Source organism: Lissotriton helveticus, chromosome 5_1, assembly GCF_964261635.1.
Source record: "Lissotriton helveticus chromosome 5_1, aLisHel1.1, whole genome shotgun sequence".
NCBI classification, from domain to species: domain Eukaryota; kingdom Metazoa; phylum Chordata; class Amphibia; order Caudata; family Salamandridae; genus Lissotriton; species Lissotriton helveticus.
In genome coordinates this window covers 2020176497-2020204010 of record NC_136065.1, presented here as the reverse complement: position 1 = coordinate 2020204010, position 27514 = coordinate 2020176497, and the positions used below count along the sequence as shown (strand labels likewise).

The 27514-nt window shown below is 45.8% G+C and overlaps 1 protein-coding gene across 3 annotated transcripts in view; it reads left to right on the top strand.

Moving 5' to 3' along the window:
* Positions 1-27188, top strand: part of LOC144756195 (stonustoxin subunit beta-like) — a 223551-nt gene extending 196363 nt beyond the window's left edge. For all 3 annotated transcript variants that reach the window (XM_078645799.1, XM_078645800.1, XM_078645801.1), the window contains one exon: positions 24826-27188. In XM_078645799.1, coding sequence (XP_078501925.1) covers positions 24826-25307 — 482 coding nt within the window. In that variant the 3' untranslated portion in view covers positions 25308-27188. The remainder of the gene's footprint in view (positions 1-24825) is intronic.
* The last annotated feature ends 326 nt before the right edge of the window (positions 27189-27514 follow it).

The window sequence follows — 27514 nt, the reverse complement described above, 5'->3', positions numbered from 1 at the left end:
CTAAGTGGAAGTACCTGGAGAGAACATCTGCATTACCATGGTTAGTCCCTGGGCGGTGCTCCACTGTAAAGTCCATCCCCTGTAGGGAAATGTACCACCTGGGTAGTTTGGGGTTTTCACCCTTCATCTGATTAAGCCATAAGAGGGGCCTATGGTCGGTCTGAATCTTGAAGTGAGTCCCAAATATGTATGGTCTCAACTTCTTCAGGGCCCACACCACAGCAAAGGCCTCCCTCTCAATGGCTGACCAACGTTTCTCTCTAGGGGTCAGCCTTCTGCTAATAAAAGCAATGGGCTGGTCTTGACCATCTACATTAAGTTGCGAAAGCACAGATCCCACTCCCAACTCTGAAGCATCTGTTTGGACAATAAACTCTCTTGAGTAGTCAGGACTCTTCAGGATAGGTGCAGAGCATATGGCCTTCTTCAGGTCATCAAATGCCTTCTGACAGCTTACTGTCCACTGAACCTTTTTGGGCATCTTCTTGGATGTCAAGTCATTAAGAGGAGTCACAATGGACCCATAGTTCTGAACAAACTTTCTGTAGTACCCAGTCAGGCCCAAGAAAGCCCTGACCTGAGTCTGGGTAGTTGGAGGGGACCAGTCCTTGATGGTCTGGATCTTACTCTCCAGTGGTTGAACTTGGCCTCCACCCACAAGATGGCCCAAGTACACAACTTTACTCTGCCCTATCTGGCACTTTGTGGCCTTGATAGTGAGGCCTGCCTTTTGCAGAGCCTCTAGCACTTCCTTCAGGTGGACCAGGTGATCCTCCCAGGTGGAGCCGAAGACAGCAATATCGTCAAGATAAGCTGCACAAAAGTCATCCAACCCAGTAAGGACTTGATTCACCAACCTTTGGAAGGTGGCAGGGGCATTTTTCAAACCAAAGGGCATCACCACAAACTGGTAATGACCTCCTGGGGTAGAAAAAGCTGTTTTGGCTTTGGATTCCTCAGCTAACCTGATTTGCCAATAGCCAGCTGTTAAATCAAATGTGCTCAAATATTTGGCAGAAGCCAATTTGTCTATGAGCTCATCTGCCCTTGGAATAGGATGTGCATCTGTCCTGGTGACAGCATTGACTCCTTTGTAGTCCACACAGAACCTCATTTCTCTCTTTCTATCTTTGGTATGAGGTTTGGGGACCAGAACCACTGGGCTAGCCCAGGGGCTTTCTGAAGGCTCAATAACACCTAATTCCAGCATCGTTTGCACCTCAGTCTTTATACAGTCCCTGACATGGTCAGGTTGCCTGTAAATCTTGTTCTTCACAGGAAGACTGTCACCAGTGTCCACCACATGGGTACACCAATTAGTCTGACTGGGTGTCAAGGAGAACATATGTCTATATGACTGTAAAACTTGTCTGCAGTCATTTTGCTGATGTTCAGTGAGGCTGCCATCCAAGGCCACACCATCAACTGGGCCATCTTCAGGGTTCTGAGTCAACAGGTTTGGGAGAGGGTCACTCTCTTCCTCCTGCCCCTCACCTGTAGCCAGGAGCAAGCCCATGTCTGCCGTGTCAACATATGCCTTCAATCTGTTGACATGGAGCACCCTGTGAGGGCTCCTGGGAGTTCCTAGGTCCACCAAGTAGGTAACCTCTCCCTTCTTTTCAACAATGGTATGGGGTCCAGACCATTTGTCCTGGAGTGCTGCTGGGGCCACTGGCTCCAACACCCATACTTTCTGTCCAGGCTGGTACTCAGTCAAGACAGCCTTTTGGTCATGCCAAGCTTTTTGTAATTCTTGGCTGGCCTCAAGGTTTTTGGATGCCTTCTCCATATACTCGGTACAAAAGGGGGTGGTGATGGACGGAGCATCCGAACCAATCAAACACTCACACCCAGTCAAAAGATCTGGGTTTGATCCATCACCGTTCTTTAGCCCACTCTGCCACCCCAGTTCAGACATGGCTATATGCAAATCAGTCTGACCCTGTGCCTCTTGGGAACAGTCCAGCCCGAACTGCCAAGCCATGCCTTCCCTGGACCGGAAACAAGCTTCCGAGGACCAGTTTCTAGCATTCCAGCCGTCTTCAGCCCGGCTTGCTTGAATCCAGTGGCAAAGTGAGCAAGGGACTCACGTCTGAGCATACCCTGCTACACTTATGGCGGCCAAAAGCGGTACAAAAGGGGGTGGTGATGGACGGAGCATCCGAACCAATCAAACACTCACACCCAGTCAAAAGAACTGGGTTTGATCCATCACCGTTCTTTAGCTCACTCTGCCACCCCAGTTCAGACATGGCTATATGCAAATCAGTCTGACCCTGTGCCTCATGGGAACAGTCCAGACCGAACTGCCAAGCCATGCCTTCCCTGGACCGGAAACAAGCTTCCGAGGACCGGTTTCTGGCATTCTAGCCGTCTTCAGCCCGGCTTGCTTGAATCCAGTGGCAAAGTGAGCAAGGGACTCACGTCTGAGCATACCCTGCCAAACTTATGGCGGCCAAAAGCGGTACAAAAGGGGGTGGTGATGGACAGAGCATCAGAACCAATCAAACACTCACACCCAGTCAAAAGATCTGGGTTTGATCCATCACCGTTCTTTAGCCCACTCTGCCACCCCAGTTCAGACATGGCTATATGCAAATCAGTCTGACCCTGTGCCTCATGGGAACAGTCCAGCCCGAACTGCCAAGCCATGCCTTCCCTGGACCGGAAACAAGCTTCCGAGGACCAGTTTCTAGCATTCCAGCCGTCTTCAGCCCGGCTTGCTTGAATCCAGTGGCAAAGTGAGCAAGGGACTCACGTCTGAGCATACCCTGCCACACTTATGGCGGCCAAAAGCGGTACAAAAGGGGGTGGTGATGGACGGAGCATCCGAACCAACCAAACACTCACACCCAGTCAAAAGATCTGGGTTTGATCCATCACCGTTCTTTCGCCCACTCTGCCACCCCAGTTCACACATGGCTATATGCAAATCAGTCTGACCCTGTGCCTCATGGGAACAGTCAGCCCGAACTGCCAAGCCATGCCTTCCCTGGACCGGAAACAAGCTTCCGAGGACCGGTTTCTGGCATTTCAGCCGTCTTCAGCCCGGCTTGCTTGAATCCAGTGGCAAAGTGAGCAAGGGACTCACGTCTGAGCATACCCTGCCACACTTATGGCGGCCAAAAGCGGTACAAAAGGAGGTGGTGATGGATGGAGCATCCGAACCAATCAAACACTCACACCCAGTCAAAAGAACTGGGTTTGATCCATCACCGTTCTTTAGCTCACTCTGCCACCCCAGTTCAGACATGGCTATATGCAAATCAGTCTGACCCTGTGCCTCATGGGAACAGTCCAGCCCGAACTGCCAAGCCATGCCTTCCCTGGACCGGAAACAAGCTTCCGAGGACCGGTTTCTGGCATTCTAGCCGTCTTCAGCCCGGCTTGCTTGAATCCAATGGCAAAGTGAGCAAGGGACTCACGTCTGAGCATACCCTGCCAAACTTATGGCGGCCAAAAGCGGTACAAAAGGGGGTGGTGATGGACAGAGCATCAGAACCAATCAAACACTCACACCCAGTCAAAAGATCTGGGTTTGATCCATCACCGTTCTTTAGCCCACTCTGCCACCCCAGTTCAGACATGGCTATATGCAAATCAGTCTGACCCTGTGCCTCTTGGGAACAGTCCAGCCCGAACTGCCAAGCCATGCCTTCCCTGGACCGGAAACAAGCTTCCGAGGACCAGTTTCTAGCATTCCAGCCGTCTTCAGCCCGGCTTGCTTGAATCCAGTGGCAAAGTGAGCAAGGGACTCACGTCTGAGCATACCCTGCCACACTTATGGCGGCCAAAAGCGGTACAAAAGGGGGTGGTGATGGACGGAGCATCCGAACCAACCAAACACTCACACCCAGTCAAAAGATCTGGGTTTGATCCATCACCGTTCTTTCGCCCACTCTGCCACCCCAGTTCACACATGGCTATATGCAAATCAGTCTGACCCTGTGCCTCATGGGAACAGTCAGCCCGAACTGCCAAGCCATGCCTTCCCTGGACCGGAAACAAGCTACCGAGGACCGGTTTCTGGCATTTCAGCCGTCTTCAGCCCGGCTTGCTTGAATCCAGTGGCAAAGTGAGCAAGGGACTCACGTCTGAGCATACCCTGCCACACTTATGGCGGCCAAAAGCGGTACAAAAGGAGGTGGTGATGGATGGAGCATCCGAACCAATCAAACACTCACACCCAGTCAAAAGATCTGGGTTTGATCCATCACCGTTCTTTAGCCCACTCTGCCACCCCAGTTCAGACATGGCTATATGCAAATCAGTCTGACCCTGTGCCTCATAGGAACAGTCCAGCCCGAACTGCCAAGCCATGCCTTCCCTGGACCGGAAACAAGCTTCCGAGGACCGGTTTCTGGCATTCCAGCCCTCTTCAGCCCGGCTTGCTTGAATCCAGTGGCAAAGTGAGCAAGGGACTCACGTCTGAGCATACCCTGCCACACTTATGGTGGTCAAAAGCGGTACAAAAGGGGGTGGTGATGGACGGAGCATCCGAACCAATCAAACACTCACACCCAGTCAAAAGATCTGGGTTTGATCCATCACCGTTCGTTAGCCCACTCTGCCACCCCAGTTCAGACATGGCTATATGCAAATCAGTCTGACCCTGTGCCTCATGGGAACAGTCCAGCCCGAACTGCCAAGCCATGCCTTCCCTGGACCGGAAACAAGCTTTCGAGGACCGGTTTCTGGCATTCCAGCCGTCTTTATCCCGGCTTGCTTGAATCCAGTGGCAAAGTGAGCAAGGGACTCAAGTCTGAGCATACCCTGCCGCACTTATGGCTGCCAAAAGCGGTACAAAAGGGGGTGGTGATGGACGGAGCATCCGAACCAATCAATCATTCACACCCAGTCAAAAGATCTGGGTTTGGTCCATCACCGTTCTTTAGCCCACTCTGCCACCCCAGTTCAGACATGGCTATATGCAAATCAGTCTGACACTGTGCCTCATAGGAACAGTCCAGCCCGAACTGCCAAGCCATGCCTTCCCTGGACCGGAAACAAGCTTCCGAGGACCGGTTTCTGGCATTCCAGCCGTCTTCAGCCCGGCTTGCTTGAATCCAGTGGCAAAGTGAGCAAGGGACTCACGTCTGAGCATACCCTGCCACACTTATGGTGGTCAAAAGCGGTACAAAAGGGGGTGGTGATGGACGGAGCATCCAAACCAATCAAACACTCACACCCAGTCAAAAGATCTGGGTTTGATCCATCACCGTTCGTTAGCCCACTCTGCCACCCCAGTTCAGACATGGCTATATGCAAATCAGTCTGACCCTGTGCCTCATGGGAACAGTCCAGCCCGAACTGCCAAGCCATGCCTTCCCTGGACCGGAAACAAGCTTTCGAGGACCGGTTTCTGGCATTCCAGCCGTCTTCAGCCCGGCTTGCTTGAATCCAGTGGCAAAGTGAGCAAGGGACTCACGTCTGAGCATACCCTGCCGCACTTATGGCTGCCAAAAGCGGTACAAAAGGGGGTGGTGATGGACGGAGCATCCGAACCAATCAATCACTCACACCCAGTCAAAAGATCTGGGTTTGATCCATCACTGTTCTTTAGCCCACTCTGCCACCCCAGTTCAGACATGGCTATATGCAAATCAGTCTGACCCTGTGCCTCATGGGAACAGTCCAGCCCGAACTGCCAAGCCATGCCTTCCCTGGACCAGAAACAAGCTTCCGAGGACCGGTTTCTGGCACTCCAGCCGTCTTCAGCCCGGCTTGCTTGAATCCAGTGGCAAAGTGAGCAAGGGACTCACGTCTGAGCATACCCTACCACACTTATGGCGGCCAAAAGCGGTACAAAAGGGGGTGGTGATGGACAGAGCATCCGAACCAATCAAACACTCACACCCAGTCAAAAGATCTGAGTTTGATCTATCACCGTTCTTTAGCCCACTCTGCCACCCCAGTTCAGACATGGCTATATGCAAATCAGTCTAACCCTGTGCCTCACGGGAACAGTCCAGCCCGAACTGCCAAGCCATGCCTTCCCTGGACCGGAAACAAGCTTCCGAGGACCGGTTTCTGGCATTCTAGCCGATTTCAGCCCGGCTTGCTTGAATCCAGTGGCAAAGTGAGCAAGGGACTCACGTCTGAGCATACCCTGCCACACTTATGGTGGCCAAAAACGGTACAACTGGACTGTTCCCATGAGGCACAGGGTCAGACTGATTTGCATATAGCCATGTCTGAACTGGGGTGGCAGAGTGGGCCAAAGAACGGTGATGGATCAAACCCAGATCTTTTGACTGGGTGTGAGTGTTTGATTGGTTCAGATGCTCCGTCCATCACCACCCCATTTTGTACCTTCTCCATATACTCAGCCATCCTGGAGCCTAGACCAAGTACATAGTCCACTATGTCTTGCTTGGGCTTTCTGAGAGGTAACTCCCATCCTTCCCTCACTAGACATAGGGGTCCTCTTACAGGGTGCCCAAACAACAATTCAAAGGGGCTGAAGCCAACCCCCTTTTGTGGGACCTCTCTGTAAGCAAACAGAAGGCAGGGTAGAAGGATGTCCCATCTCCGCCTGAGATTTTCAGGTAATACTTTGATCATACCCTTTAGGGTCTTCTTGAACCTTTCAACAAGCCCAATACATTGTGGATGATAAGGAGTGGTGAACTTGTAGTTGACACCACATTCCTTCCACATAGCTGTCAAGTATCCTGACATTAAGTTTGCACCTCTATCAGATACTACCTCCTTAGGAAACCCCACTCTGGAGAAAACTCCATGTAAGGCCCTGGCCACAACAGGAGCTGTTGTGGTCCTAAGGGGAATTGCCTCTGGATACCTGGTGGCATGGTCCACCACCACCAGTATGAATCTGTGCCCAGATGCTGTAGGGGGATCCATTGGACCTACAATATCAATCCCCACTCTTTTAAAGGTAACCCCCACCACAGGTAGTGGTAGCATTCCCAGCAGCCTCAGCAGCAGCCTGCTGTCTGAGGGGTTGAAGAGAAGGACAGGTTAACTGAGCCTGCCCCAAGTCTGCCCTAGAAGGTCCCCCTGTCCCCAGAAACTCAACCTGGTCAGGTTCAAGTTCTTCAGGGACAGGTCCTTCAGGGGTCTCAAGATCATCTTCCTGGGAAGACTGATCCTCACTTGTAGGCAGGTGGGAAGGCACAGCCTTAACCCTCCTGTTCTTCTTCTTGGTAGGTGCTTGGTCCATTGTTCCAGGATCCAAGACCTGAGGTTCAGAGAGGCACTTTTTGGCCTGTGACCTAGTCACAGCAAGGACATGTGATGATATCCCTAACATCTCTGCATGAGTCCTGTACTCTACTTCTGACCATATAGAGCTCTCCAGGTCATTGCCCAACAAACATTCAACTGGGAGATCTGCACTAACCACAACTCTTTTTAGGCCAGTTACCCCTCCCCAGGAGAAATTAACAATTGCCACACTATGTGTAGTAGTGACATTGCTGGCATTGGTCACCAGGTAATTATCACCTGGTATGTTTTGTCCAGGGTCCACAAAGCTAGGTGTCACCATGGTGACACTGGCATATGTGTCCCTGTATGCTTGAGCCACTTTTTCATTAATCAAAGGTGCCTGTCTGTACTTGCCCAGATTACTGGGGCTCACTGTAGTGGACAAATCTAGGTCCACATCACAAATCAGAACAGCCTGTGTAGGGGTTCTGACTAGGCCAGACTCTCCCTCAGTTCCCAAGGTGATACCCACTACCTCCTTAGTTTGTGGACCAACACTGCTGACTGTACTAGTGGGTGCAGGTACCTTAGGGGCTGCAGTGTTGGGGGCTCCACCCTCTTTACACTCACTGGTCCAGTGAGAGGTGTTTTACAGGTACTACCCCAGTGTTTCCTTTGACCTTCTTTCTTTTTCTTCTTGGAAGTTTGGGACCCACCCTGAGTATCAGTTTGGGGCCCTGTTGAAGACGTCTGGCCTTTAGCTTTCTGCTCCCCACCCTTCTGGTCTGCCTTCTTTTGGTCACCACCCTGGTTCTGGTTCTTTTGCTTAACCCTGGTTCTAACCCATTTGTCTGCCCTTTTTCCCAATTCTTGGAGAGAGGTCAGATCTGAGTCAATCAGGTGTTTATGCAACTGCTGGTTCTGACAATTATTTAAAATGTGTTCTCTCATAAGTAAATTGTACAATCCTTCATAGTCTGTAACCTTACTTCCCAGCAACCAGCCCTCCAGAGCCTTAGTGGCACATTCAACAAATTCAGACCAGTCCTGAGTCTGTGTCTTCTGGGTCTCTCTGAACATTAACCTGTACTGTTCCGTGGTTAAGCCTAACTCATCAACCAGAGCATTCTTCAGGACCAGGTAGTTCCTAGAATCCTCATCACTAACTGTGAGGAGTCTGTCTCTGCCTCTACCTTCAAAGGAGAGCCACAAGATTGCTGCCCACTGCTCCTGAGGAATCTGCTGTACTCTGCAGGCCCTCTCAAGTGCAGTTATCCATTTGTGGATGTCAACCCCAGCTTTGTAGGGGGGCACAATCTTACTCAGGTTTCTATTGTCACAGGACCTGTCTTTATCCTTAGGGATAGTGCTGCCACCAGTGGATCCTAATCCACTCTCTCTAGGCTGTCTTGCTTTAGCAATCTTCTCATGGATCAGGGCTACTTCTAGCTCTCTCTTCTGGATCCTAAGCTCAGCCTCTCTCATGTTGGCCTCATGTTCCTTCCTCTGAGGGGTTGTCATTCTCCTTCTGGAGTGACCATGAGAACCTCTAGAAGCATGGGAAGTGTTAGATTCACCTGAGTGATTCCTTCTCCTAGGCTCCTGGTTAAGTCCACTTGGGGGTCTGAGTGGGTTTAACCCTGACTCAGTCCCAAATTGGCTTAAGTTAGCCTGGCTTAGTGTTCTGACTGGCACTTGACTAAGTCTCTCATCATCAGAATCACTTTCTTCTTCCTCCTCTTCCTCCTCCTCATCCTCAGGCTGTGTATCTCCAGTGTTCTGGTTTTCCTCATCTATCTGGACAACAGGGACAGGGGCATCAGTGTTATCATCTTCAGAGGGAGAGCCTCCTTCTCCAGACCCTTTGGGGTCAGGATTAGAGGTCTTTAGAGCTTCAGACTGGTCTAAAGCTCTCTGAGGTGTGCTGTCTTGAGACCTCTTAAGGTACACAGCTGCCTCATCTCTTTAAAGTTTAACATAGCAAATTTGGATGGTGCCCTTGGAGGGTCACTCTCAACAGGGACAGGTCCAGTGGACCCCTCTGCTCCAGACATTGCTCTAGTGTGGGTGGATATGTTGTAATCTACCTACACTGGTGTTTACCTACTAAACCTATCTAGTAGTTGTAGTCAGGGTGTGCTACTCCCTATCCTCTACAACAACTAAGTTCAGTAGAACTTAAGTAAACTAGTCTTGTTTTATATGTACCTAGCAGGTACCTGTATGATCTTTCAAATGATATTTTCAAAGATTGCAATGGTAAAACAACAGCAAGCTCAAATCCCAACCACTGCTCACCAATGTGAGAAGTTGGCCTGGTATATGATGCTCACTAGTTCTAGTGATCACCTTGTACCATGCCAAGCAACCCTTATGATGATTGGTTGTAAGTCAACCTTATAGACCAGCTATCCTAATGGTAGCATTGACAAAGCAGTCTTAGGCTAAACTCTGTAAAGGCATGTGAAGCAAGCTGTTTTACCATATACACTCCCCTTGAATACCAAATGAAAGAACACCACACAGATATATATTGAAAATATATATATATTTATTTACTACAAGTATCCCCTATACTCTTTATGAGCACAGAAGCAAATGCGTTAAAACAAAACAGGGTTTAAATACACAAAAGTTGCACAATATGGATCGGCCCTGGTGGCCCCTAAAACCATATACTAAAATAGTGGTATATAAACCACGTATCTAAAAGGAAGAAGTCCTAGGGCCTTGGGAATCGCTGGGACTGCGAGGAGCTAACAATAGTTAGTGACCAGGAGGCCTCGGGATGCGTGTGCAGTAATTGAAGTTACACGCGGGCGCCCATAGACTTTCAAGGGGTCCGTAAAAAGTACAAAGTTACTGCAAAGGGAACCTTCCGGATGGACCAGAACCTCACAACTTAAAACCTGACACTAGAGATGTTTTTCTCAACAGGAGCATCGGAGTGCCAACGTTACCTCACCCACAGGAAGCGGGTGCATAGGGTTCAAAGTGCATCGGGTTTCGTCGTGTGGTTCAATGGAGCCTGAAGATGAAGATGCTGCAGGCGGCCAGTCGAGAAGAGTTCCAGGGGATCCAAGGGTGGATATGAAGATGTGAAGACCTGAAAGCAGAGGGGACAATGTTCAAAGTCACTAGCCAGTGACTACCGCGGAACCAGGAGGGAACCAGGCGATGTCGGGTGCCAACAGGGAAGAAGGGAAGCTTGTCTCTGCAACCACGTGGCTACGGAGAGGTCAGCGACGTCCAGGAGTCTATCACGAGCTGTCCAACGCAGCCTCTCGCTGATGGCGGTGTCGGTAACTTGATTGAAGCAAACAGGCCTTGGCAAAAGCAAGCCACGCAGGAAGTGAAGAAAGCTAATTACTCTGACCAGCAAGGTCAGAGGGGCTGCTCCTTTTTACAGGAGCGAGGGCCAGTCTGGAGCAACCAGACCAGCGGTGTTGATTGTAGATTTCGTCGCCAAGATGGCCACTAGCCAACGGGCCAGTAACCGGGATGACGCGTTGAGTGGCAAAATGCAAAAGGGCCCCACGCAGATCGTGGAGATGCTGGGGGGCTGATCTTCGGTGCAGATGCCTCTCGGTGGTGGGCTTCTCAAACCCCAAAACACAGCATTGAGGGTACCTCGGGTGCTGCGCAGTCAGCTCCTCGGGGGTCTTTCAAGATGGCCGGTCCCACGTCTCTCGATGCCTCCACGGGTCTCTTCTTTTCAGGAACTGTGGATCGGGCTGTGAGATGTCTGGGAATCCAGATCTTGTCAGGCTCTGGGCTCTGGCGGGAGGCGGGAGGCGGCGGCAAAGCAGACGTCGAGTTGCTGGATGGTGCCTGTGTTAACAGGGTGGTCCCTCCTTGGCCACAAGGGAGATTCTCTTCAGTCTTCTGTGCAGCAGAATGTCGAAGTCCAGTTTTCTTCTTAGTTGCAAGTCGAGTTCAGGATGATCTGAAGTCTTAGGACACAGCTCCTACTCTTAAACCAAATCTAGGGGCCGGATTACCTGCTAGGTCCCTCCTCTGGGTGGGACCAGGAAGGGGGGTGGTTACACCCCCTTTCCTTTGTCCAGTTTCGCGCCAGGACTGGGGCTGGAGAGCCCCAGGACCGGTTTGAACTGGCATATGCACAGTGACACCTTGTGTGCCCCAGCCATGTCTCATTCTATTCAGCCCTCCCTAACCCACTACACAAAATCCTGTCTAGAGTGGTGCAAGCACCTCCCCTGACTGGAAACACTTTGTCTCCCAGCAGCAGGAGGTCAGACTTGTGTCTGTGGTGGCAGCATCAATTTTGTGATGCTGAGGCTCGTGTTTAACTTTACAAGGGTTTCAGGTTAGGTACATGTCGTGTCCCTCCAGAAGGGTGGAATGCTACTCCCGTCGCCAGAATTGGCGAGGGGGTAGTATTCCAATTCGTATGACACCTTACTCGACATGTTTTGATAAAGCCAAACCAAAGATAGCATTTAACCGCAAGGTTCATTATGCACTTAAGAGTATATGGTATGGCAATATCATGAAACAGCTGAAGGACATTGTTCCGAAAGCTGCAGAGAGGCTCAGCTCATGCACCATCTCACATATTTCCAAGCACTCTGCCTCCAGGATTGACGATGTTTCAAAAAAACAAGGGAACCCTTAAGGTATAGTGTAGGGACCTTGGGCATTACATATTATAAAGAACAGTGGTCCCTATGTACAATTAATATACAGTACAACATAATCATATACTTGATAGGTAATATGTCTTCTGTCCGTCCGGACAGGGTTTATTTAGCATTAGATGCCACGATGAGGAATTTTTAGAAAAGATGTCAAGTGGGCACAGCCGTGACCCTCAAGATACAAGACAAAACAACAAGAAAGCAATGTAAACAGGGCAAGAGAATCAGTCTGCGTACTTGTACTTCAGTAAGGCAGGCATAAGTTATAGAAAAACACTCCATTGCATTTTGTGAATTTTGAAATAAATAATTCGCATATGGCGTTTAAAAGTCGACGGCATTTCGATGCCTATAGGGGTGAAGGCATCATCATCAGGACAAGAGTTGACACTATTGTTGTCTTGAACAAGAGCAATATATAATGCCTTTCAATTACATTTACTTTTACATACATAGTTACAGTGGGAATAAAAGGGGGGAAGAAACAGAGAGACCGAGAGTTAGGGTAAATGCACAAAATAATGAGGGCATGTCTCAGTGATCCTTTAGTTGTGATAAGAGAAAGTGCTTATAGGTGAAGCATTCGATCAGTGGCACGTGGAATAAAATATTGAATAACAAGTGGAATAAAATTGTTACCGACGCAGTGACTTATTCGGCGCAGTGACCCTGAAGATTTTCTAATGGGATAGTAATTTCTACTATTTCGTGGTATTTTAAAACCAGAATGATGCAACCAAGTGATCGTGAAATGGCAATTGAGGCTTTGACCAGGCACTAATCTCAGTGATACCGGATGGTTCATGGTGCGGTGAAAGGTGGAATAGCGGTGGTCATGCACGGCGGTATTCTCGGGGTTTATGCATGACAGTACTGTATGTAATTCAGGGCAGTCAAAGTGCACGCTAACGCAGGGTGAACGAATGCATATTAGCATGCTGACATAGGTGATCAAATGGTGAACCTGAGTACTATTGTACATACTTCATAGAAATGAATAGCTGGCCGTGAGGGATTCACTCGCCGGATTGCTTGATCGATAGATCTGGCGAAAGCGCGTTTGCTAAATCGGTGGGTCTGTAAATAAAGTATGGCATTTTTTAAAAAACAGATGCGCGTGCTTGGCATCTACTGACCAGAAAACGGTGGCTGTTTACCTGATATGTTCGGTCATTCAAACAATGTTGGATAGTGAGTTATGCCGGGACTCTGAAGCTACAATGGCGGAGGAGCGCGATGGCTACCTAGCAAGTGCAAAACGAAGGTGTGGATTACACATTGGCATATCTATTTAAAAACAAAACGGTAGCGAGAAGCGGCTGTTTACTTACTCTCAGAGTGCGACGGCACTGTTGCGGGTGTGGCAATCCGGTAGTCAGTGAGCTCAGATTCCCGGGCTTTCACTAGAACTGGATTGCAGTAAACAGCGTGGAAGGACTTACTGAGGCTGTGATAGCGAGGGAGGTGAAAACGGCGGCCATTTTAACGTGGTGATAATAAAGTGTAGTGAGCATGCAAAGTATTAAAATCATGGCAAGAAGAAATTAGCATCAGTGTATTCCAGTAATACATAAAGACATGAAAGGATTGTTTCAATTTACAGCAAGGAAGTCCAGTCCTCAATCCGATTTAACCCATTATGTATGCTGTTGCAGCGCAAAATCCATTGCAGTTCTTCTTTATTTAGCAATTGAGCCATGTCTGCTCCCCGAGGGGGCGGTTTGATAATTGTGATCACTGTCCATTGTAGATCATTTTCGCTGTGTCCTTTGGCAGAGTAATGTTCCACGAGGGGCGCATTTGCAGTCTTGCATTTGATCCTACTCCGATGTTGGCCAATGCGGAGTTTGACCTTCTGGCTGGTTTGTCCAATGTAAATAAGTCCACACGGGCAGAAGATGGCATAAACTAGATTTGCAGAGTTACAATTAGAAAAGGATTTACGTTCTTATTTGATGTTAGCATGTGTAAACGTTTTACCTTCAATTGTAGTGTCACAGTAAATACACCCTCCACATTTATTATGACCCGTAACAGGCGGGAGCCCCCAAACATCATTTATGGTAGTTTTTAATGTTGGTGATGGAAGTGCTGCCCTTACTAGGTGATCTTTGATATTTTTTGCACGTTTAAAGGCAAAAATGGGCTTATCCAATGTTAGTTGTCCTGCATTCAATACTGGCCAATGTTTCAAAACACTTTTTCTTATGGCATTGGAAACAGGTGAGAACGTGGTGACACATATAAGTTTGTCCTGTTCAGTTTTTTGCTTGGGCTCTAAAAGGGTTTCCCTTGGGCAGTACCAAGCTCTTTTGAGGGATCTGCGCACCAGTTTCCGTGGGTAACCTCTGTTTCTCAGCTTTTTACTTAGAGTCTTTGCTTCAGAGAAATAATCATCCCTGAAGTAGCAGTTCCGCCTAATGCGGAGGAACTGGGAGAAGGGTAAAGAATCTCGTAGGGCCCTGGGATGATGGCTGGTATACTGGAGCAAGGTGTTTCGCTCAGTGGGCTTACGGTGTAGTGTGGTGGTTAAACGGCCTTCAGTGTGTTTTATTTGCAAGTCCAGAAATGGGATAGAGTCCTTACTGGTGGCTGTAGTGAAACGGAGGCCTCCACTGTTATTATTAAGCCAATGTTCGAATGCTAGGAGGTTATCAAGGGACTCATTCCATACCATAAAAATATCATCAATATATCTCTTCCACAAGGAAATTCCTTCGTGGAAAGGATTAGACGTGTGAAGGATGGTACTGGTTTCTAGATGGTCCATGTACAGAATGGCTAGGTTCGGAGCAAAAATGGCTCCCATGGAGGTCCCCTTGACTTGACCATAGAATTGTCCCTCAAACAAGAAAAAGTTTCTGGTAAGACAAATTTCGAATAGTTCAAGGATAAATAACGAGGGTACATTATGTGGACGTGCTCTTGATTCGAGGACCTGCTTAATCACTTTCAAGGATTCAAATTGTGGGATATTGGTGTACAGTGATTCCACATCCAGCGTGCACATAGTACTGGATGTGGGATCAAAGGGGTATTCTTCAATGAAATTTATCATGGCCATGCTATCTCTGATGTAGCAAATAGTTTCAGGAACGAAGGGCTTGATGAAAAAGTCTATGTAATGACCTAGGGGCTCGAGGATTGATCCACAGCCTGAAACAATTGGGCGGCCGGGTGGTGATTGAGGGTTTTTGTGAATCTTTGGCAAACAGTATATTACAGGAATACGGGGGGATTTGGTATTCAAAAAGTCATATTCATTTTTGGTCAGGAATCCCGAGTCAAGTGCCCTTGTGGTAACAGTGGTAATAAGGTCTTGAATTTCACTGGTGGGATTTCGGGGGAGTTTGCAATAGTGCTCGGTGTTGTTAAGTTGTCATAGCATTTCAGTTTTATAGGATTCATTGTTTTGAATAACTATGCCTCCCCCTTTATCAGCAGGTTTTATTACCAGGGCCTGGTTATTTTTCAAGGATGAAATTGCTTTTTTCTCATCAAGAGTGATGTTATATGGGACGAAGGACTTTTTATTTTCAAGGTCTGATAGATCCTTAAGTACCAATTTTTCAAATGTCGGAATCTCAGCTGGAATCATGCCGGCTGAGGGGGAGAATTTCGAGGGAGGTCTAAACGGGGTGTTAGAATGTTTAGGTATGGATGGGTTGAGACTGAAAAAACTTTTCAGACGAACTTTTCTGAAGAACCTTAATAGTTCTGTCTGAGCTTCTTGAAAATTGGGACGTACCATAGGTACGAAAGACAAGCCTCTACTGAGGAGCGATATTTCGTTACTGGATAGCATATGATCTGTAAGGTTAAAGATTGGCAAGAGACCAGTCACTGAGGTGTTAGTGGGGGAATTGTTGGAGATTTGGTTTGATATATCTACCACCTGTAGTGTTGGCGGCGTGTGAACCGTTCTCACGGGGGATTCGGTGGTTTGGACCATGTTTTTCCTCTGCCCCTTGGTTGTCCCCGGCCCCCTTCTAAAAAATTCCTATTTGAGGGTCCCGGGCTGTCGCTCTGGTCAGAGTGACCAGATGAGTCGGCTGAGCTGTCTGTAAATCCTACGTATTGTTGTCGTCTATTAAATCTACCCCAGGGTCTCTGTTGTTGTGGACCGTTATAAGGGCGATTAGTATAATAATCTTTATTGAGGTAGGGATATGTTCTTTCCTCGTTGTAGTTCTTGGTATCTTTTTTAACCTTAGTTTGTTTTTTATTCAGCTCAAATTTATGAAACTCTTCTATAGTTTTGTTTATTTTTTCTAAGAGTTTGCTTGTTTCTGAACCAGTGTTAGTGTCTTTAATTTGTTTTTCTAGATCTGTTATTTCGATACCCAGTTGTTTAAGCTCTTCTGTCGCTATTTCGATTCCTAGCACCATCCAGTGCCGTGAACAAGTTGTACTGATGTAACTGAACCCCTTTAAATATTTTGGATTAGTGGTAAAAACCCCTGGTACATTGCGTACTTGTAGGCCAAGTGGAATAATGTTTGATTTTAAATAATCGCTCAGGAGTCTGATCATCAAGAGTAGGCGAACCTATTTTTTCTTTAGTTTCTCTAGCTCATCAGATAGAGAAGTGCTGGATGTGGAAGGGTTTTCAGTTGGGTCAGAAAGGAGAGACGGACCTCCTAAGATTTTATTAATGTATTCTAAATCATACATGGGAGGGTGGGGATCAGACATGCCTAGAGGGAACAAGGTGTGAAAGATAAGGGGTTTGACAGAGGACAAGGAGAGCCCACTTGTGAGAGAAAGGGGCTGGGATTACCTGAATCCCTTGCAATCCAGCGATTGCGCTAACTATGTTTCAAAAAAACAAGGGAACCCTTAAGGTATAGTGTAGGGACCTTGGGCATTACATATTATAAAGAACAGTGGTCCCTATGTACAATTAATATACAGTACAACATAATCATATACTTGATAGGTAATATGTCTTCTGTCCGTCCGGATAGGGTTTATTTAGCATTAGATGCCACGATGAGGAATTTTTAGAAAAGATGTCAAGTGGGCACAGCCGTGACCCTCAACATACAAGACAAAACAACAAGAAAGCAATGTAAACAGGGCAAGAGAATCAGTCTGCGTACTTGTACTTCAGTAAGGCAGGCATAAGTTATAGAAAAACACTCCATTGCATTTTGTGAATTTTGACATAAATAATTCGCATATGGGGTTTAAAAGTCGACGGCGTTTCGATGCCTATAGGGGTGAAGGCATCATCATCAGGACAAGAGTTGAAACTATTGTTGTCTTGAACAAGAGCAATATATAATGCCTTTCAATTACATTTACTTTTACATACATAGTTACAGTGGGAAAAAAGGGGGGAAAAAACAGAGAGACCGAGAGTTAGGGTAAATGCACAAAATAATGAGGGCATGTCTCAGTGATCCTTTAGTTGTGATAAGAGAAAGTGCTTATAGGTGAAGCATTCGATCAGTGGCACGTGGAATAAAATATTGAATAACAAGTGGAATAAAATTGTTACCGACGCAGTGACTTATTCGGCGCAGTGACCCTGAAGATTTTCTAATGGGATAGTAATTTCTACTATTTCGTGGTATTTTAAAACCAGAATGATGCAACCAAGTGATCGTGAAATGGCAATTGAGGCTTTGACCAGGCACTAATCTCAGTGATACCGGATGGTTCATGGTGCGGTGAAAGGTGGAATAGCGGTGGTCATGCACGGCGGTATTTTTGGGATTTATGCATGACAGTACTGTATGTAATTCAGGGCAGTCAAAGTGCACGCTAACGCAGGGTGAACGAATGCATATTAGCATGCTGACATAGGTGATCAAATGGTGAACCTGAGTACTATTGTACATACTTCATAGAAATGAATAGCTGGCCGTGAGGGATTCACTCGCCGGATTGCTTGATCGATAGATCTGGCGAAAGCGCGTTTGCTAAATCGGTGGGTCTGTAAATAAAGTATGGCATTTTTTAAAAAACAGATGCGCGTGCTTGGCATCTACTGACCAGAAAACGGTGGCTGTTTACCTGATATGTCCGGTCATTCAAACAATGTTGGATAGTGAGTTATGCCGGGACTCTGAAGCTACAATGGCGGAGGAGCGCGATGGCTACCTAGCAAGTGCAAAACGAAGGTGTGGATTACACATTGGCATATCTATTTAAAAACAAAACGGTAGCGAGAAGCGGCTGTTTACTTACTCTCAGAGTGCGACGGCACTGTTGCGGGTGTGGCAATCCGGTAGTCAGTGAGCTCAGATTCCCGGGCTTTCACTAGAACTGGATTGCAGTAAACAGCGTGGAAGGACTTACTGAGGCTGTGATAGCGAGGGAGGTGAAAACGGCGGCCATTTTAACGTGGTGATAATAAAGTGTAGTGAGCATGCAAAGTATTAAAATCATGGCAAGAAGAAATTAGCATCAGTGTATTACAGTAATACATAAAGACATGAAAGGATTGTTACAATTTACAGCAAGGAAGTCCAGTCCTCAATCCGATTTAACCCATTATGTATGCTGTTGCAGCGCAAAATCCATTGCAGTTCTTCTTTATTTAGCAATTGAGCCATGTCTGCTCCCCGAGGGGGCGGTTTGATAATTGTGATCACTGTCCATTGTAGATCATTTTCGCTGTGTCCTTTGGCAGAGTAATGTTCCACGAGGGGCGCATTTGCAGTCTTGCATTTGATCCTACTCCGATGTTGGCCAATGCGGAGTTTGACCTTCTGGCTGGTTTGTCCAATGTAAATAAGTCCACACGGGCAGAAGATGGCATAAACTAGATTTGCAGAGTTACAATTAGAAAAGGATTTACGTTCATATTTGATGTTAGCATGTGTAAACGTTTTACCTTCAATTGTAGTGTCACAGTAAATACACCCTCCACATTTATTATGACCCGTAACAGGCGGGAGCCCCCAAACATCATTTATGGTAGTTTTTAATGTTGGTGATGGAAGTGCTGCCCTTACTAGGTGATCTTTGATATTTTTTGCACGTTTAAAGGCAAACATGGGCTTATCCAATGTTAGTTGTCCTGCATTCAATACTGGCCAATGTTTCAAAACACTTTTTCTTATGGCATTGGAAACAGGTGAGAACGTGGTGACACATATAAGTTTGTCCTGTTCAGTTTTTTGCTTGGGCTCTAAAAGGGTTTCCCTTGGGCAGTACCAAGCTCTTTTGAGGGATCTGCGCACCAGTTTCCGTGGGTAACCTCTGTTTCTCAGCTTTTTACTTAGAGTCTTTGCTTCAGAGAAATAATCATCCCTGAAGTAGCAGTTCCGCCTAATGCGGAGGAACTGGGAGAAGGGTAAAGAATCTCGTAGGGATGATGGCTGGTATACTGGAGCAAGGTGTTTCGCTCAGTGGGCTTACGGTGTAGTGTGGTGGTTAAACGGCCTTCAGTGTGTTTTATTTGCAAGTCCAGAAATGGGATAGAGTCCTTACTGGTGGCTGTAGTGAAACGGAGGCCCCCACTGTTATTATTAAGCCAATGTTCGAATGCTAGGAGGTTATCAAGGGACTCATTCCATACCATAAAAATATCATCAATATATCTCTTCCACAAGGAAATTCCTTCGCGGAAAGGATTAGACGTGTGAAGGATGGTACTGGTTTCTAGATGGTCCATGTACAGAATGGCTAGGTTCGGAGCAAAAATGGCTCCCATGGAGGTCCCCTTGACTTGACCATAGAATTGTCCCTCAAACAAGAAAAAGTTTCTGGTAAGACAAATTTCGAGTAGTTCAAGGATAAATAACGAGGGTACATTATGTGGACGTGCTCTTGATTCGAGGACCTGCTCAATCACTTTCAAGGATTCAAATTGTGGGATATTGGTGTACAGTGATTCCACATCCAGCGTGCACATAGTACTGGATGTGGGATCAAAGGGGTATTCTTCAATGAAATTTATCATGGCCATGCTATCTCTGATGTAGCAAATAGTTTCAGGAACGAAGGGCTTGATGAAAAAGTCTATGTAATGACCTAGGGGCTCGAGGATTGATCCACAGCCTGAAACAATTGGGCGGCCGGGTGGTGATTGAGGGTTTTTGTGAATCTTTGGCAAACAGTATATTACAGGGATACGGGGGGATTTGGTATTCAAAAAGTCATATTCATTTTTGGTCAGGAATCCCGAGTCAAGTGCCCTTGTGGTAACAGTGGTAATAAGGTCTTGAATTTCACTGGTGGGATTTCGGGGGAGTTTGCAATAGTGCTCGGTGTTGTTAAGTTGTCGTAGCATTTCAGTTTTATAGGATTCATTGTTTTGAATAACTATGCCTCCCCCTTTATCAGCAGGTTTTATAACCAGGCCCTGGTAATAAATCATATCAGGTAAACAGCCACCGTTTTCTGGTCAGTAGATGCCAAGCACGCGCATCTGTCTTTTAAAAAATGCCATACTTTATTTACAGACCCACCGATTTAGCAAACGCACTTTCGCCAGATCTATCGATCAAGCAATCCGGCGAGTGAATCCCTCACGGCCAGCTATTCATTTCTATGAAGTATGTACAATAGTACTCAGGTTCACCATTTGATCACCTATGTCAGCATGCTAATATGCATTCGTTCACCCTGCGTTAGCGTGCACTTTGACTGCCCTGAATTACATACAGTACTGTCATGCATAAATCCCGAGAATACCGCCGTGCATGACCACCGCTATTCCACCTTTCACCGCACCATGAACCATCCGGTATCACTGAGATTAGTGCCTGGTCAAAGCCTCAATTGCCATTTCACGATCACTTGGTTGCATCATTCTGGTTTTAAAATACCACGAAATAGTAGAAATTACTATCCCATTAGAAAATCTTCAGGGTCACTGCGCCGAATAAGTCACTGCGTCGGTAACAATTTTATTCCACTTGTTATTCAATATTTTATTCCACGTGCCACTGATCGAATGCTTCACCTATAAGCACTTTCTCTTATCACAACTAAAGGATCACTGAGACATGCCCTCATTATTTTGTGCATTTACCCTATCTCTCGGTCTCTCTGTTTTTCCCCCCCTTTTTTCCCACTGTAACTATGTATGTAAAAGTAAATGTAATTGAAAGGCATTATATATTGCTCTTGTTCAAGACAACAATAGTGTCAACTCTTGTCCTGATGATGATGCCTTCACCCCTATAGGCATCGAAACGCCGTCGACTTTTAAACCCCATATGCGAATTATTTATGTCAAAATTCACAAAATGCAATGGAGTGTTTTTCTATAACTTATGCCTGCCTTACTGAAGTACAAGTACGCAGACTGATTCTCTTGCCCTGTTTACATTGCTTTCTTGTTGTTTTGTCTTGTATGTTGAGGGTCACGGCTGTGCCCACTTGACATCTTTTCTAAAAATTCCTCATCGTGGCATCTAATGCTAAATAAACCCTGCCCGGACGGACAGAAGACATATTACCTATCAAGTATATGATTATGTTGTACTGTATATTAATTGTACATAGGGACCACTGTTCTTTATAATAAATAATCCAGGATTGACGAGGCCTACCATAGGAGTGGCTGATAGGAACATATGTGTCCATTTTAAGTTAGATATAGACATACTATACCTAAGTAAGAGGTGGTTACACCAACTTACCCCAGCTGAGTGATCAGCCAGTTGTGTCAAATATGGAGGCAAGGCCAGGGGTGGCATAATACATGCTGCAGCCCCTGGTAGGCCTTGGAAACACCTATGCCCTGGGTACCTAGGGTACACTGTTACAGGGGCCAACAAGGTGAACCAGCACCAATTGGTAATGCACCTAGAGTGCATTGGTATTAATTTAGAGAGAGAACAGCAGGCTGTGGGTCTAATTGGCAGGCCCACAGCCACATTAAGTCAGAAACCAGTGAAGCAAAAAGCAAAAATTTGGGGTGACCATAGGATAGCAGACCCTACTCTCCTACACAGAGTCCATTAAAATGTTAAATGGAAGCACAGGAGTCTAGATAGTGAGCCCACATATCTCTAGTCCCTTTTATATAAGCCTGATGGGAAAATAAAGATTGGGGCCTTGAACTCCTTAAATCTGAGGATCCCATAACTATATCCTATCTATAGAGCATCAGTGTCCTTCTTCTGTCCAATCTTATTAACCTGCACCAGCTAGATTTTCAGATGCATGTGAATCACAAATCCATCTGTGACTGTTGAAAGGAAGTGGGAAAGCAGGCAAACATCATTAGTTCCTGTATCATACCTACCTTTGAATCAGGAGCATTATTTTCTGTTCAGGACAGATACTGCCTAGCAGGCTAGCTCATTAAGGCCAATGTGGTAATTTAATGCATGTATTTACTACTGTCCTTGTTCTGGAATTGTATATTGCTTCTGCAAACAAACGGGATAGAACCTTCTTAATCCTTACTAATGAGAAGACGGAATAACTGCAATGTGGTATAAACATGCCTCCCAAAAAGGTAATAGACTAGCTGCACATAGTACTGTACGATGCAGCAATACAATCCCCCAATCTAAGACGATTCACGTCTGCATTGAAAACACTTGAGGCATGTAGGAATATGTTAAAGATGTTACGGATGATATCCTAGGCACACTGGAAGGGTTGGGACTGCCTGACGAAACTCGAAACTCTGACCCATCCTTCCTTTCCCTATCCCAATCATCAATATAGCAAGCTATAGAAAATGGGAGAGGACTCAGGGAATTCAAAGTCAAAAGCTTTGACATGCTTTCCACTCAGCCTTGAGACCACAACCAAACTACCCCACATTCTAAACAATGTTAAGTTTGCCTTTCATTGAATGTTGCCTTTCCTTCTCTTTCCTCAAGGTCGATCATGTGTATCTACATCGGTATGAACTCTCCCTAAAATAGCATGCAGCTGTGGAGGACTCCTACCATGTAGTATAATATGAGAAGTAGAGAATCATAATATTCTTTCTATATATTTCCACTGAAAAAGTTCAGTTAGCATCATTGGCAGCCAGCACAGATAACTGCGCTCAGGTTGGGCAGGATGGAGGGGGGAAGTCGACAGACGACGGGATAGGTCAAATTAAATGAATACATTAATTAATAAAACCACTAACCATGTGCTGGCCGCATCGGCGATGCATTGAGCGCAAGATACGTGGTTTAATTAATTTTTTTATTTAATTTGACCTATCCTGTCATCTGTTGACTTCTCCGCTCCCACCCTGCCACACCACTCTTACCCATGCTGGCCGCCACTGGTTAGCATATAAAGGAAGTAAAACAACCACCACATTTATGTTGGGAAATGACCTCACTAATTGCATGCTTGACACTATACCAGAGAAACTCATTCACAAAAGGAAATGTGAACAGGGATACATTTGTCCCAGTAGTATTAACCCATCTGTTTGTTACCGAAGTACTTCTGGAAAAGTGCAACAGTCAGTGGTTTTAGGAGCACTGACATGTTACTCATACAGAATTTCCAATCTGTTTAAAATGTGTTTATGGAAGTGCCACAGCATATTTAACCTTTTTTTTTCCTTTTCCAAAGGGCAAATATTTTTCCCAGTATAGAACCCCACCCCACCCTACCCTATGTTACCTTTTGGGTAATATTTCCACCCTGGTACTACTGCTATTGCTACCCTTTACAGGGGTAAATTCGCCAGCATTTTATTTATAATGGCGAAGTACTTGCAAAAGTGTTTTGAATGTCTAAATGATTGAATTCATGGTAAAGTGCCTAATTTTGCACATAGGCTTTGCTCTAATGCCCTAAACCCCTACCAAAAAAATGGGAATGCATACATGTAAAAAAAGGTGGTGATGGACGGAGCGTTGACAATACAAACACTCACCCCCAGTCAACTGATCTGGGTTTAATCCATCACCGTTCTTTAGCTCACTCCGCCACCCCAGTTCAGACATAGCCATATGCAAATCAGTCTGACCCTGTGCCTCATGGGAACAGTCCAGCCCGAACTGCCAAGCCATGTCTTCCCTGCACCGGAATCAAGCTTCCCAGGACCGGTTTCTGGCATTGCAGCCGTCTTCAGCCGGGCTTGCTTGACTCCAGTGGCAAAGTGAGCAAGGGACTCACGTCTGAGCATACCCTGCCAACTTAGGGCGAACAAAGAAAAACCAAAGGTGGTGATGGACGGAGCATTGACAATACAAACACTCACCCCCAGTCAACTGATCTGGGTTTAATCCATCACCGTTCTTTAGCTCACTCCGCCACCCCAGTTCAGACATGGCCATATGCAAATCAGTCTGACCCTGTGCCTCATGGGAACAGTCCAGCCCGAACTGCCAAGCCATGTCTTCCCTGGGCCGGAATCAAGCTTCCCAGGACCGGTTTCTGGCATTGCAGCCGTTTTCAGCCGGGCTTGCTTGACTCCAGTGGCACAGTGAGCAATGGACTCACGTCTGAGCATACCCTGCCAACTTAGGGCGAACAAAGAAAAACCAAAGGTGGTGATGGAAGGAGCGTTGACAATACAAACACTCACCCCCAGTCAACTGATCTGGGTTTAATCCATCACCGTTCTTTAGCTCACTCCGCCACCCCAGTTCAGACATGGCCATATGCAAATAAGTCTGACCCTGTGCCTCATGGGAACAGTCCAGCCCGAACTGCCAAGCCATGTCCCCACACTGCAAGAAATGTATAAATCCCACTTGAAAGGGTAACATTTAGCAAATCGACATTAATTGAAAAAGGTTTGGGAATGTACACTTGCAAACGGATTTTTAGCTGACCTAATGTGGGCAAAAATTCCATACACTGTCAGGATTATTGCAACTCCTGGCAGCCTCACGTAGAGTATTAAAGTGAAAACCATAGAAGATAGTGACGCATTTGGAGGCTGCGTATGTGTAGCTACATCCATCAGATGTCTGTCCTTTCCACTACTGTAAAATTAGTAAAAATAGATTTGAATTACTTAAAGTTATGTTAAAATTAAATGCATTACGGTGTTGCTTTATGAATCATTGGGAACGTTCAAATGACATCTTTTATGACAATGTTTTTGTTTTCTCAGGTTTAGACCGGAATCACCATGTGTGTAAATTTTTATCCCATTTCATGGAAAGTCTTCAGCCACCCAAATGGTTAATTTGTACTCGAAAGGGAATGTGTTTCAAAATGGACAATGACATGTACTGGAGCTCAACACCTGATGGGATAAGAGGTCAGTATGAGAGAGACGAAACCTGCCGGTTCCAGGTGAATTTGCAGGACTCTGGGAAAGTGGAAATCAGGGATTATAAGGACGAGTACCTACATGCAGAGACAGGCCATTTTCTTTGTGCCATCCAGACTGTCAAAAACCGGAATAAACCCCTAACTGATTATGAAGTCAATTATAACAATGGTAAGGTGTTTTTCAAAGCGTCAAACGGCTTGTTTTTGTCCAGAATGTACTACGGTGGTATTGGAGTACATAGCGTAGAGAATCGAAAGAAAATACTTGATGCATTATGCCTGTTCCAGCTGGTCGGTGCAGATCCTTTGATGCTGTGATAAATGTATGACACATTAGATTTAGAAAAAATGCATTGGATATAGCTTAAATGTAATGTAACACATACTAAAAGTTGTGGTATCATCAAATGAGTTGAGTTTTGAAGTAGATTAGAGCGAGGTTTGCAAAATTGAAAAAGAAATGAAAAAGCACTTGATGTCAGAAGTATACCCTCAAGAGGGCCGGTTTAACACGTTTTGCGCAACTTGTATATTACTATTGTTACGTAATAACCTTCTGGAATGTAATCTTAGAAATTCTGATGGATCTGATCAGTCACCCAGTGTTTAACTAATATAGGATTTAAAGTGCCCATGGTGTCTGTGGCATTCTGTCTAGATATAATAGTGTAAAATTAAGGGACATGATGTATATGAAATATATATATAATGTCAGAACAAGTCACTCATCTCCCCTATTTGAATTTTAAAAAGTATTGTTTTGGGCCACGTAGTACAGCAGTAGTGACTCTAAGCCCTCATTATGATGTCGGGTGAACTGCCCAATAGGCTCTCGGTGGCAGTCTGCGCGACATCTAGGGTAACGTTCCGACCGCCAGATTACGATACCGGCAGTCGGAGAGCAGATGGCGGAGGAAAGACCCTCACCTCCTTCGACAGGCTCAAGAAGCCTGTTGGGGTGGCGTGCGGACAGTAATCCCTACAATGAAGGAAGGCGGGGCCTCCATAGGCACCGCCATAGGGATTACGATATCCATTTCCCACAGCCTTTCATGGCGGTCCCACCATTATGAAAAGGCTGTCGGAAAAAGACTTTGGGAGCCCCTAGCAGGGGCCTCCGATATATCGCTAGGAGGGCACATGTGGTGCCCCCCTAACGTCCATGCTCTGTGTACCAGGCACCACATAGTAAAAGGCATGTTTCCTCATCATAATACTACTTGTCGGTCGATCTCAATCCAGCATCAGATCGCCATAGTAAAGAGGCCCTTAATGTCAGCAGCTTTGATAAAAGTGCAATTTTCTGTAAATATTACTAGCTCAAGTGCTTTTGTTAGCCTGATGCCTTGGAATATGGCTGGGGTGTCACTGCTTCTTTTTGACAAGAAGCTTTTTTCCTACACCAACATTGCTTCTCCATATAGCGCCAGGATGCTCCTTCCGGAGCGACCGTTTGCGCTTTATAAATGCCCACTTACATAACATTATGTCATGGAGCTGATATCTCACACTCAGGTTTCTATAAAATCCAGATGAAGGACAGAAGGGTTAGTTGGCAATTTATATCATGATGTATGATGTGAGAGCTCAGGGTTTTAAAGAAACTGTAGAATGCTTTGTCATCCACCTAGTGCCTTAATATATTTTTGAGTGGTAATATTTTACTCCCTAATTTTATAGGTTGAGAGTAAAATTTATAGATAGATAATGAACTTGAGTTCTCTTATTGACAAGGGAATGAAAAGTAGGGTATAATATAGACAGCCTCTAGTTTTCAATAGAATTAAAGGAATCTTTATTTTTTAGAAGTACAGAAGCTTTTAAGGATTATTTTCTCTTGCAAAACATGTATATAATTCATGGCACATTTCTTGCCTGGTGCACACTTGCACGCACGTTCAGTACGTGTTACCTAGTTGTAATCAATGAAAAGAGCTCTGTGCCTACCAGATAAGTAAAGAACCCTGTGCTACTATTACTACTGACCATTTTCTGGCAAAGGTACCTTTCCTCACAGCAATATAAATTATAGTGATTGAAAGCTTCAGGAGTTAGGAGGTCAGAACCTTTGGGTGATAGCACTTTCAACTGTGCAAAAATCTATTTGTGTACCACATTGATACTTTGCTACGTGACCTTATATTGTATAACATTTTACTGAAGCTTATTTGTTTGTAATAAAAGGAATATGATAGTAAATATGTTTAAATGATTCTCAATCGTAATGTATTAGCATTATTTTCAAAATATCTTGAGAGCTTGGATAGATGATTGCCAGATGCTGCTAGGTGGGTTTTCGAAGAGTTGGTTTTGACATTGAAAATAGAAACACACAGACTATGACTAACACAGATCTTTATGTGACAGTCCAATATCCAGCTGCCATCAGCATCAAATAAATATCCTCAAGCCTTTTATACCTAACAGGAGATTGAGACCATTGTAGCTAATTGTGAATCTTGGTAATCAGCTAGGTCTTATTGCTGTAAGCCATTTTTAAGGGTCTTCTCCCTATCTTTCTGTTG